This window comes from Coregonus clupeaformis, unplaced genomic scaffold (assembly GCF_020615455.1).
Source record: "Coregonus clupeaformis isolate EN_2021a unplaced genomic scaffold, ASM2061545v1 scaf0363, whole genome shotgun sequence".
NCBI classification, from domain to species: Eukaryota; Metazoa; Chordata; class Actinopteri; order Salmoniformes; family Salmonidae; genus Coregonus; species Coregonus clupeaformis.
In genome coordinates this window covers 362,490-375,960 of record NW_025533818.1, presented here as the reverse complement: position 1 = coordinate 375,960, position 13,471 = coordinate 362,490, and the positions used below count along the sequence as shown (strand labels likewise).

At 43.9% G+C, this 13,471-nt stretch overlaps 1 protein-coding gene across 1 annotated transcript; it reads right to left on the bottom strand.

Moving 5' to 3' along the window:
• Positions 1–1,007: 1,007 nt before the first annotated feature.
• Positions 1,008–11,567, bottom strand: LOC121557227 (zinc finger protein OZF-like). The gene is made up of 2 exons (XM_041871067.2): positions 11,319–11,567; positions 1,008–3,080 (listed from the first exon to the last, which is right to left on the bottom strand). Exons 1-2 carry the CDS (start codon positions 11,482–11,484, stop codon positions 1,651–1,653), a joined length of 1,596 nt encoding a protein of 531 aa, XP_041727001.2. The 5' UTR covers positions 11,485–11,567; the 3' UTR covers positions 1,008–1,650.
• Between the last annotated feature and the right edge of the window lie 1,904 nt (positions 11,568–13,471).

Below are 13,471 nucleotides of genomic sequence, written 5' to 3'. Positions count from 1 at the left end.
CCCAATTAAAAAAAAATATAAAAAAAATAATAATAATAATAATAATAATAATGAATACAAAAAAGGCACCCCCGCACCATCACACCTCCTCCTCCATGCTTCACGGTAGGAACCACAAATGCGGAGATCATCCGTTCACCTACTCTGCGTCTCACAAAGACATGGCAGTTGGAAACAAAAATCTCAAATTTGGACTCATCAGACCAAAGGACAGATTTCCACCTGTCTAATGTCCATTGCGCGTGTTTCTTGGCCCAAGCAAGTCTCTTCTTCTTATTGATGTCCTTTAGTAGTGGTTTCTTTGCAGCAATTCAACCATGAAGGCCTGATTCACGCAGTCTCCTCTGAACAGTTGATGTTGAGATGTGTCTGTTACTTGAACTCTGTGAAGCATTAATTTGGCCTGCAATTTCTGAGGCTGGTAACTCTAATGAACTTATCCTCTGCAGCAGAGGTAACTCTGGGTCTTCCTTTCCTGTGGCGGTCCTCATGAGAGCCAGTTTCATCATAGAGCTTGATGGTTTATGCGACTGCACTTGAAGAAACTTTCAAAGTTCTTCAAATGTTCTGTATTGACTGACCTTCATGTCTGAAAGTAATGATGGACTGTCGTTTCTCTTTGCTTATTTGAGCTGTTCTTGCCATAATATGGACTTGGTCTTTTACCAAATAGGGCTATTTCTGTATACCACCCCTACCTTGTCACAACAAAAGTGATGGGCTCAAACGCATTAAGAAGGAATGAAATTCCACAAATTAACTTTTAACAAAGCACACCTGTTAATTGAAATGCTTTCCAGGTGACTACCTCATGAAGCTGGTTGAGAGAATGCCAAGAGTGTGCAAAGCTGTCATCAAGGCAAAGGGTGGCTACTTCGAAGAATCTCACTTTTTTGGTTACTACATGATTCCATATGTGTTATTTCATAGTTTTGATGTCTTCACTATTATTCTACAATGTAGAAAATAGTCAAAAGAAAGAAAAACCGTGGAATGAGTAGGTGTGTCCAAACTTGTCTCTGGTACTGTATTATAGGTAATGAATGTGTAGGGACTTCTGAAATTCTACAGATGTTGTGGTGCAGCAGAAAGATCTGCATATCCCAAATCCAGAGGTTGTCAGTTCAAATCCCAGGTGGGGTCATATTGAAAAGTCTGTACTAAGTGGTCATGTCAATTGTAATCATATTGTCACTGCAGAATTTTTTAAACTCCATTTTAGCTAAACATTTGAGCTAAACACTAACCTTTGTCTTGTTTCCTGTAAGTTCCCAGGACGTCACAGAGACCCATGTCAGGACCTTTTTAGCATGTTCTCAGGACATTCATTTTACTAGTTCTTAGGACTTCCCATGGGAATGTTCTCTGGGGGACCTTTGTGTAGTTCTCTGTAAGTTTGGGATATGCTGATCTTTCTGCTACGCCACAAAATCTGTAGAATTTCAGAAGTTCCCTATACATTCATTACCTATAATACATCTCTGCACTTCACAAAATAGTGCCATCTGCGCTGCTATTTTAGTCATCAGTTGATATGACTCATTGACTTATTCCAGCTATCTATGAGCGTGTACTCACAGTATTGTCCACATCCTGCCTTTTTATTCTCATCTTGTGACTAAATAGATCTTTGTCCTAATTTTCTTTCTTTCATGTTTCATCCCGTTTTCCTCCTTTGTGGATGTTTTTCACATGGATCAGTAAGTTAGACTTTTGAGTGAAGCTTTTCCCACAGTCAGCACAGCTAAATGGTTTCTCTCCTGTGTGAGTCAGTTTATGGTTCCTTAGGTTCCCCTTCTGATAGAAGCCTTTCCCACAGTCACCACAGACAAATGGTTTCTCTCCTGTGTGAGTAAGTGTATGCTTCTTTAGGGACCCCTTCTGATTGAAGCTTTTCCCACAGTCATCACAGCTAAATGGTTTCTCTCCTGTGTGAGTCCGTTTATGGTTCCTTAGGTTCCCCTTCTGATAGAAGCCTTTCCCACAGTCACCACAGATAAATGGTTTCTCTCCTGTGTGAGTAAGTGTATGCTTCTTTAGGGACCCCTTCTGATTGAAGCTTTTCCCACAGTCATCACAGCTAAATGGTTTCCGTCCTGTGTGAGTCCGTTTATGGTTCCTTAGGTTCCCCTTCTGATTGAAGCTTTTCCCACAGTCACCACAGCTAAATGGTTTCTCTCCTGTGTGAGTCAGCATATGGTTCCTTAGGTTCCACCTATGAATGAAGCTTTTCCCACAGTCACCACAGCTAAAAGGTTTCTCTCCTGTGTGAGTCAGCATATGGTTCCTTAGGTTCCCCTTCAAATTGAAGCTTTTCCCACAGTCACCACAGCTAAATGGTTTCTCTCCCACTCCTGTGTGAATCCTCATGTGCTTGGATAGATATCCTTTGAGTTTGAAGGTCTTGCCACAAACAGGGCAGGTGCAGGTTTTCCCACTGTGACAGAGGCGGACATGGGCCTTTAGTTTACAGGTGGAGTTGCAGCTTTTTCTGCAGAAGCGGCATTCACAGAGTCTCTTCTTGTAGAGAGTCACATGCCTCTGCAGGTCAGCTTTCAGAGTGAACATTTCGCCACAGTCACGGCAGCGGTGAGGTTTTCTAGACGTGGTGCTGGGTTTGGAACAGTGTTCCTCCATTGATGGTTTTGGATCCAATGGTGGGCTGCTGTCAAGTACTACTGGGTTTATGATTACGGCTGAGCTTTGGCTGGAGGCATTGTTTTGATTACCTGGAGGGTCACAGGGAATGTAGAGACCCTTCAGGTGGGTCACAGTAACAAAAGGTGTGAGATCCACTTGTTTAGGGTCCCTCTCTCTGTTCTCCACAGTCTGGGTTTGGGGAAGAGTCAAGGGCTGAAGTGGGTCCTCCTGATCACATTCACTTTTCATACAGGAAGGAGTGAATTTGATATCAGCCTCCAGCCCTTGAAGCTGCTCTTCCTCCTGAGTGGTCCTGAGTTCCTCCTGTTCCTCTTTAATCTGTGGAAGCTCTGGGTTCTCCTGCCCCAGACTGGGGCTCCACTCCTGCTGCTCAGGGAGAACCTCCTCTTCAGAGACAACGAGAGAGAGCTGCAGGGAGTCTGGAGGAAAGGAGAGAGCAGCAGAGGTTATCTATACAGCCTTTAGACGGTCGTCACTAGCTGGCACAGCCACAAAGTCATAAACCCTGCCTTTTCTCTCATTGAAAACAGCATGTGACATTGATATAAGTCAGAAACATTTATTCCTGTGCCAAAACGGTAGGTACATTTTGGTCATAAAGTATCTTCCAAAACTGAGTTGTGGGATTTGAGTACAAGAGTTTGTCATGACTTAGTTGAGGGTTGGGTTTAGATTTCCACAATACCCTTTGAGTCATGTTAGGGACAACTGTAGTATTTTAGCTAACCCTTCCCCTAACCTTAACCCAAATCACCTAACCTGCTACCTAAATTCTCCTAACCTTTGTCATTAGTTCTCCTAACCACCAATGTAAATTCTCCCCATAAATCTCCTTTGTTGTTATGATGCAACAAGCAACCTGGTCTCAGAGAAAGACGTATAATACTATAGCTCCTCAAATAGAGATAAGTTTGGTCATCCAATTCGTATGCTATTGTACGACCAGGTAAGACGTATGATAGTATAGCTTCACTAATTCGTATGATTTTGTACGACAGCTATGACATTCATAATGTAACCTAATGTAATACATCATACTAAATGTGGGGAATGATTTACATACCAAATCCTACAAATTGTTCTGAGACCAAGTTGCACAACACCGGTGCTTTGAGGCTTGCTTAACATTTTCAAAGCAGTCTGATCCGATACAAAAGTACTGCTGAGGCTTGAATAACATTTAAATTACCCCGTGATCAATGACATCCGAAGCTTTGTTTGACCACATGCTTATTCGAAAACGTGTGTTACAAAATCTGAGAGTACACAGATTTGTAAAAATGTTACAGCAATTGAACAGCAGCTCAGCAGGTAGGGTTTGGAACCATGGAACACTGACAATAAGACAGAGTCGAATCGCGGCAAAGCACAATATTTGGATTTATTTTTATGTGAAACCACACTATCTGCACATTGTTGTTCTAATAATTAATTTAATTTAGTAGGCTATATGATAAGCGTTTGACACACTCGCAACCTCCTAAATAATGGCATGGATTCAGTTTTAGAAAAAAAATAAGAATTTTGAAGCAATAAAGGGAAGTGGGGTGTAAGATGCTAACATCATTCTTACTATTTAGGCATTCAAAGCCCGTGACTAACCGCTGCAGAGTTTTTATATGTTTTTTTCTTTTTTCAAATCAATTATCTGAACATCAAAGCTGCTGTTTATTGCTGACCAGCAGATGTCACTAATGTGCAATGTTTTAAGTCTGTGGCTGTGGATCAGACTTTTTCTGGTCCTTTTCCCCCCGGACTAAAGGTCCTGAAGTTTCTGTGCATATGTTTATTCTCTACTTCACGCCCAGTCTCTGCTCTAGTCGTAAAGATCAGGTTACTCTGGCGAAAGGTGCTAATTTAATAAAGTTATATCAAAGCTGAATCTATGTCTGCAAGATCTTATGATAGTATTTTACATAACAGAACCGAAGATAGTAGCATTGCTTAACGTTACTGTAAGACAAAAACAACACCGCATTTTTCTCTCATGTGGCCAAAACACAACACCGTGCCACTAGGCAAAATACACAGGTAGGCTATGCTACAGTTTGATATCACCAGCTGCTCTAAACTTCACTGTACACCATTCAAAACAACACTGTAGGCTACTTCAAACAACTACTTCAAACAACACTGTATAAATCATTAAGATCTAAACGTATATGCCCATGAGACTGATCAAAGTAGGGCCGGGACTATACCAGTATCACGATACTCGTGAGTATTGTGGCAAGGAAACAAAATATGAAGCCAATTTAACTTCTTTAGGAAAACAGCCCTAATGTTGGAAACAAACATCATTATTTCGTCATCTAGAGTCACATTTATTTATTTTCCAAGCTATAGTACACAATATTTTACATACAGCAGGTTAAAGAACCAAAGAGTTTGGTCTGCTTCATGTTTTCATTTTTGCATTGGAAAAAATATTGCGATACTGGTATTGTCCCGGGCCCAGATTCTGCATGGACGTTTCACTGGTAAAACGTGAGAAATGTGAAGGGAAGGAGACCACAATTTTTTGTTGTTGTAAAGAAACACATGCGCAGAAGCTTCGGGACCTTTAGTTCGGGAAAAAAGGCAGGGGAAAAGTTGGATCCGCAGCCACACTGTTGTTTTAAACGCCACGAGTAATTAACCGTTTTTCGGCAACTCAGCTATAAATGAACTGGAGACAGTGTACAAGATGGACGACCATTCTTTTCAACATAATCCACTCACGTTCACATACGCCATTTGGTGGTTGATGCCATCTTTCTAGATCCGGTTTAACTGGGACGACTATGCCTACACCTGCCCACTAGCACAGTGCAAACTGGACAGACGGCAGTACCATGCCAACATGCTCAGGCACCAGGAACTCAGCCACACTAGCACAGTGCAAACTGGACAGACGGCAGTACCATGCCAACATGCTCAGGCACCAGGAACTCAGCCACACTAGCACAGTGCAAACTGGACAGACGGCAGTACCATGCCAACATGCTCAGGCACCAGGAACTCAGCCACACTAGCACAGTGCAAACTGGACAGACGGCAGTACCATGCCAACATGCTCAGGCACCAGGAACTCAGCCACACTAGCACAGTGCAAACTGGACAGACGGCAGTACCATGCCAACATGCTCAGGCACCAGGAACTCAGCCACACTAGCACAGTGCAAACTGGACAGACGGCAGTACCATGCCAACATGCTCAGGCACCAGGAACTCAGCCACACTAGCACAGTGCAAACTGGACAGACGGCAGTACCATGCCAACATGCTCAGGCACCAGGAACTCAGCCACACTAGCACAGTGCAAACTGGACAGACGGCAGTACCATGCCAACATGCTCAGGCACCAGGAACTCAGCCACACTAGCACAGTGCAAACTGGACAGACGGCAGTACCATGCCAACATGCTCAGGCACCAGGAACTCAGCCACACTAGCACAGTGCAAACTGGACAGACGGCAGTACCATGCCAACATGCTCAGGCACCAGGAACTCAGCCACACTAGCACAGTGCAAACTGGACAGACGGCAGTACCATGCCAACATGCTCAGGCACCAGGAACTCAGCCACACTAGCACAGTGCAAACTGGACAGACGGCAGTACCATGCCAACATGCTCAGGCACCAGGAACTCAGCCACACTAGCACAGTGCAAACTGGACAGACGGCAGTACCATGCGAACATGCTCAGGCACCAGGAACTCAGCCAGAGCACGTGGACAGTTAAAGGTAATTCACACTGACCAACTCTCTATTTGATGATATTTGAAGGAAACCAGATCAAAGTATGATGACCAAAGTATGAAAAATTACTGTTGCTTCTACACTGATAAAGTTTGATCATAAAGTTACTGGTCCCATCCCCCATGTCAAACACTTGGATTAATTATTAAGGGGAAAGGTGACATCACCTTAACTCTCATGTTAATACACCAATGTTAACATTCTCTTACCTAATTTAAATAAGTACCGCCTCGTAACCAACATCGGAGAAGGCGTGTTTGCAGAGGGGAGTGGTTTATATAGCTAGAGAGCTACTCTACTGGTGCCAAAATTTAACTGTAGGGTTTCAGCAAATATAATTACAAGTTGACCCTCTTCATCTATGGCAAAGATCCTGTTGTTAGCTAGGTCTTCAGTCAGCATGGAACAAAATGCGGGAAAGGGTCTCAGACGTAGTTGTCAAGTCAACTCATCCGTCAGTGCTGCTGTGAACTGCATCACAACAGACATGCCAACTGGGAGATAAAAAAATAAGGATATCATTGAGGCAATTTCAATGTTGTTTGATTTGCTTTGTGTATCACCAAATTAGCTTGAGATGATTTTACTGCAACACTGCATCCAAGTTGCTCAAAGGCGTTTCAAAGAGCTGTCAGTCAAGGCGAGCTCATGTATATGAGCTCCCTGCCAAAAGCCTGTCTTTTCAAACTTCCTGGTAGTTAGCCATGAGATAAAAAGTACTTTTCAGAATGACAGTTCAGGAAACTTTAAACAAACCAACCACACTTCCCCTGGCCAGCTGGCTCATGACATCAGATCATGAAAATAAAATGTGAATATAATTCAATGTATGTTTTGTGCACAAAGGTGATGACTAAGGTCGTGTCTTATTAGGAATATTCCAATTTGACTTCTCTATGGGGCCATCTTTTGGGAATTGTCTTTCTGGGCTGAACTTCAGTTAATCAGCAATACAGAAACTGTTCTTTGGGAACAGGCGAAAGCATGCTTTCAGACAGGAACCCTTGGGCCTTCTTTTCGGCAACAATTTGGTGAAAGCCCCAAAGGCCTCAGAAAGCCTTGTTTTCCAATTTTCTAATAGTTAATAAAACATCTTGAAATGGTGATCAATGAAGGCCTAAACATGTTATTTATTGAGCAGAACTGCTAGCTATGTATACTGAACAAAAATATAAAGCCATCATGTAAAGTGTTGGTCCCAAGTTTCATGAGCAGAAATAAAAGATCCCAGAAATTTTCCACACGCACAAAAATCGCATTTCTCTCCATTTTTGTGCACAAATTTGTTTACATCCCTGTAAGTGAGCATTTCTCCTTTGCCAAGATAATCCATCCATCTGACAGGTGTGGCATATCAAGAAGCGGATTAAACAGCATGATCATTACACAGGTGCACCTTGTGCTGGGGAAAATAAAAGGCCACTAAAATGTGCAGTTTTGTCACAACACAATGCCACAGATGGCTCAAGTTGAGGGAGCATACAATTGGCATCATGACTGCAGGAATGTCCACCAGAGCTGTTGCCAGAGTTTAATGTTCATTTCTCTACCATAAGACGCCTCCAATGTCATTTTAGAGAATTTGACAGTACTTCCAACCGGCCTCACAACCGCAGACCACGTGTAACCACGTCAGCTCAGGACCTCAACATCCAGCTTCTTCACCTGCGGGATCGTCTGAGACCAGCCACCCGGACAGCTGATGAAACTGTGGGTTTGCACAACTGAAGAATTTCCGCACAAACAGTCAGAAACTGTCTCAGGGAAGCTCATCTATGTGCTTGACGTCCTCACCAGGGTCTTCACCGGACTGCAGTTCGGATTCATAACCGACCTCAGTGGGTAAATGCTCACCTTTGATGGCCACGGGCACGCTGGAGAAGTGTGCTCTTCACGGATGAATCCCGGGTTTCAACTGTACCGGGCAGATGGTGTGTATGTATGGAGTCCTAGTGGTGAGCAGTTTGCTGATTTACATTTACGTCATTTAGCAGACGCTCTTATCCAGAGCCACTTACAAATTGGTGCATTCACCTTATAGCCAGTGGGATAACCACTTTACAATATGCATTTTATTTTTCTTTCTTTGGGGTGGGGTAAGGGGGGGTAGAAGGATTACTTTATCCAATCCCATGTATTCCTTAAAGAGGTGGGGTTTCAAGTGTCTCCGGAAGGTGGTGAGTGACTCCGCTGTCCTGGCGTCGTGAGGGAGCTTGTTCCACCATTGGGGTGCCAGAGCAGCGAACAGTTTTGACTGGGCTGAGCGGGAACTGTGCTTCCACAGAGGTAGGGGGGCCAGCAGGCCAGAGGTGGATGAACACAATGCCCTCGTTTGGGTGTAGGGACTGATCAGAGCCTGAAGGTACGGAGGTGCCGTTCCCCTCACAGCTCCGTAGGCAAGCACCATGGTCTTGTAGCAGATGCAAGCTTCAACTGGAAGCCAGTGGAGTGTGCGGAGGAGCGGGGTGACGTGAGAGAACTTGGGAAGGTTGAACACCAGACGGGCTGCGGCATTCTGGATGAGTTGTAGGGGTTTAATGGCACAGGCAGGGAGCCCAGCCAACAGCGAGTTGCAGTAATCCAGACGGGAGATGACAAGTGCCTGGATTAGGACCTGTGCCGCTTCCTGTGTAAGGCAGGGTCGTACTCTCCGAATGTTGTAGAGCATGAACCTACAGGATCGGGTCACCGCTCAACGTTGTGAACAGAGAGCCCCATGCTGGTGGTGGGGTTATGGCATGGGCAGACATAAGCTACGGACAATGAACACAATTGCATTTTATCAATGGCAGTCTGAATGCACAGAGATACCGTGACAAAATCGTGAAGCCCAGTGTCATGCCATTCATCCACCGCAATCACCTCATGTTTCAGCATGACAATGCACAGCCCCATGTCGCAAGGATCTGTACACAATTCCTGGAAAATGAAAATGTCCCAGTTCTTCCACGGCCTGCATACTCATTAGACATGTTACCCATTGAGCATTTTTGGGATGCTCTAGATCGACGTGTATGACTGTTCCAGTTCCCGCCAATATCCAGCAACTTCGCAAAGCCATTGAAGAGGAGTGTGACAACATTCCACAGGCCACAATCAAAAGTCTGATCAACTCTATGCGAAGGAGATGTCGCACTGCATGAGGCAAATGGTGGTTTTCTGATCAACCCCCCTAACATTCTTTAAAGGTATCTGTGACCAACAGATGCATATCTGTATTCCCAGTAATGTGAAATCCATAGATTAGGGTCTAATGAATGTACACTGCTCAAAAAAATTACGGGAACACTTAAACAACACAATGTAACTCCAAGTCAATCCCACTTCTGTGAAATCAAACTGTCCACTTAGGATGCAACATTGATTGACAATAAATTTCACATGCTGTTGTGCAAATGGAATAGACAACAGGTGGAAATTATAGGCAATTAGCAAGACACCCCCAATAAAGGAGTGGTTCTGCAGGTGGTGACCACAGACCACTTCTCAGTTCCTATGCTTCCTGGCTGATGTTTTGGTCACTTTTGAATGCTGGCGGTGCTTTCACGCTAGTGGTAGCATGAGACGGAGTCTACAACCCACACAAGTGGCTCAGGTAGTGCAGCTCATCCAGGATGGCACATCAATGCGAGCTGTGGCAAGAAGGTTTGCTGTGTCTGTCAGCGTAGTGTCCAGAGCATGGAGGCGCTACCAGGAGACAGGCCAGTACATCAGGAGACGTTGAGGAGGCCGTAGGAGGGCAACAACCCAGCAGCAGGACCGCTACCTCCGCCTTTGTGCAAGGAGGAGCAGGAGGAGCACTGCCAGAGCCCTGCAAAATGTGTCTGCTCAAATGGTCAGAAACAGACTTCATGAGGGTGGTATGAGGGCCCGACGTCCACAGGTGGGGGTTGTGCTTACAGCCCAACACCGTGCAGGACGTTTGGCATTTGCCAGAGAACACCAAGATTGGCAAATTCGCCACTGGCGCCCTGTGCTCTTCACAGATGAAAGCAGGTTCACACTGAGCACATGTGACAGAGACTGGAGACGCCGTGGAGAACGTTCTGCTGCCTGCAACATCCTCCAGCATGACCGGTTTGGCGGTGGGTCAGTCATGGTGTGGGGTGGCATTTCTTTGGGGGGCCGCACAGCCCTCCATGCACTCGCCAGAGGTAGCCTGACTGCCATTAGGTACAGAGATGAGATCCTCAGACCCCTTGTGAGACCATATGCTGGTGCGGTTGGCCCTGGGTTCCTCCTAATGCAAGACAATGCTAGACCTCATGTGGCTGGAGTGTCAGCAGTTCCTGCAAGAGGAAGGCATTGATGCTATGGACTGCCCGTTCCCCAGACCTGAATCCAATTGAGCACATCTGGGACATCATGTCTCGCTCCATCCACCAACGCCACGTTACACCACAGACTGTCCAGGAGTTGGCGGATGCTTTAGTCCAGGTCTGGGAGGAGATCCCTCAGGAGACCATCCGCCACCTCATCAGGAGCATGCCCAGGCGTTGTAGGGAGGTCATACAGGCACGTGGAGGCCACACACACTACTGAGCCTCATTTTGACTTGTTTTAAGGACATTACATCAAAGTTGAATCTGCCTGTAGTGTGGTTTTCCACTTTAATTTTGAGTGTGACTCCAAATCCAGACCTCCATGGGTTGATAAATTTGATTTCCATTGATCATTTGTGTGATTTTGTTGTCAGCACATTCAACTATGTAAAGAAAAAAGAATTTAATAAGATTATTTCATTCATTCAGATCTAGGATGTGTTATTTTAGTGTTCCCTTAATTTTTTTGAGCAGTGTATTTCAAATGACTGATTGCCTTATATAAACTGTAACTCAGTAAAATCTTAGAAATTGTTGCATGTTGCGTCTATATTTTTGTTCAGTGTAGCTATCAGTAGATCTACATACAAACCTATTCTACATAGTTTGATCTCCGGTGTGATCCGCAGCAACCTCCGTAGTCGATCATTCTCCTCGTGGTACTCCGCTACCGTTTCTTCAACTGCCCCGAAAATCTCCACAGCAGCCGCGGTTAAACGCTCATTTAAAAACACACGAAACGACTGCAGTTTACACATGTTTCAGTAGACTGAGTGTTGGGTATTCAGCTAGTATGGCTTCGTCCACGACAAAAAAGATAGTGGTCACAATCAAAACAAACCTGCTCTCAGTTTTACTTCCGTTTTGTTCTGTTTTTATCAGCGGGTGGCGAGCCCATGAACAAATCACAGCGCCCCCATGTGGATGTGGTTTTACTACAAGCTACAGACCAACGATAATGGGAATAGATACAGTAGCTCAGCGATTCTTGAAAGACGGGACAAACTCTACTTTTTTCCACAAATATTTTTCTTAATATTAACAACATTTGAAATATATATTTTGATAGCTCAAATAACCTCCTAATTCTAAAAATGTTTCACAAAATGCCTACTAACTGGATTTATGTCAACTCCATCAGACATCATAAAAGGCATTTCATTTTTACATTTATTGTCCAACAAATTGTTTCATTCTAACATTAGATTATTCAAATATGTTTTATTGTTTATTTAAATCTATTCAAAGTTTAGAACTCAACAGACCATGACTGGTCTTGTTGCACTACATGTAATGAGATGAAGAAGGGGTCGTTGCTCATTCTTGATTAATTGATTAATTTAGGATTTTAGACAAATCTGACGGAGTTGACCAAATCTCGAGACACCTTTTTTTGGGAATCACAGTTTTGAGAGAAAAAATATTTAAAATTCAGAGAGGGTTATTGCAAGGAACTACATATGATACTTTTTCAGTTATATTATTATAAAATTCCCACAGTGGAAGAATACCTGACCACTGTGACTGACCCAATATTAAGGAAAGCTTTGACTATGTACAGACTCAGTGAGTATAGCCTTGCTATTTAGAAAGGTCGCTGTAGACCTGGCCCTCAAAAGAAGACAGGCTATGTGCACACTGCCCACAAAATGAGGTTGTGTGAACCTAATCTTGATTTACAGTCACCTCTGACCCCACAGTACACAACATCTATAACATCTTCCCTCATTCCCATGGTCAATCCAGGTTAGGTCAGTCATGTCTGGTTCAGTTTAGCATGGTCCTGTTTGTCTGTAATACAGTGTGTGTGTTTTAATTAGTTTAGTAATTGGTAAGAGTCAGGGGCATCATGCACCATTATTTTAGAGGGGGCATGAAGTACGTGAGGTTCGAGGGGGTGTGGTTTGGAGAATTTAGCATATTTCAAACATTGGTATATAATATCTTATAAACCGGGTAGTTCAGGTTCTGGATGGTGATTGGTTGAAATCCGTGGTATATCAGACATATAAACCAGGTGGTTCGAGCCCTGAATGCTGATTGGCATTTAGGGCTCGAACCAAAAAAGTACAATTAACTGGTCTAATTACGTTGGTAACCAGTTCATAATAGCAATAAGGCACCTCGGGGGTTTGTGGTATATGGTCAATATACCACGGCTAAGGGCGGTATCCAGGCACTCCGCGTTGCATCGTGATTAAGAACAAACTTTAGCCGTGGTATATTGGCCATTTACCACATCCCCTCGGGCCTTATTGCTTAAATAACCCAATAATTTAAGCTATTTTAGTATTTTCTAGCAACCTTGCCAGCAGGCATGCTGAACAAAAATATAAACGCAACATGCAACAATTTCAAAGATTTTACTTTGTTACAGTTCATATAAGGAAATCAGTCAATTGAAATAAATATATTAGGCCATATTCTATGACTGGGCAGTGGAGCAGCCATGGGTGGGCCTTGGAGGGCACCCACTTGGTAGCCAGGCCCACCCACTGGGGAGCCAGGCCCAGCCTATCAGAATTAGTTTTTCCCCACAAAAGGGCTTTATTACAGACAGAAATATACTCCTCAGCGCATTTTTTATTTCAGCCTCATGAAACATGGGACCAACACTTTACATGTTGCGTTTATATTTTTGTTCAGTGTAGTTAAACAAGCTACTCTTATTTGATTGATAGCCTGAAATGGCTTGGTAGCTGGCTAGTTAAAGCCAACTTCATAAAATTGCTAAGTTGGTAGTAT

Excerpts from the sequence above, each read along its gene's own strand:
- LOC121557227 (XM_041871067.2), bottom strand. The coding sequence starts at position 11,484 with ATGTGTAAACTGCAGTCGTTTCGTGTGTTTTTAAATGAGCGTTTAACC. Across the intron at positions 3,081-11,318 it reads GATCAAACTATGTAGAATAG|ACTCCCTGCAGCTCTCTCTC; the intron begins GTTTGTATGTAG and ends CCTTTCCTCCAG.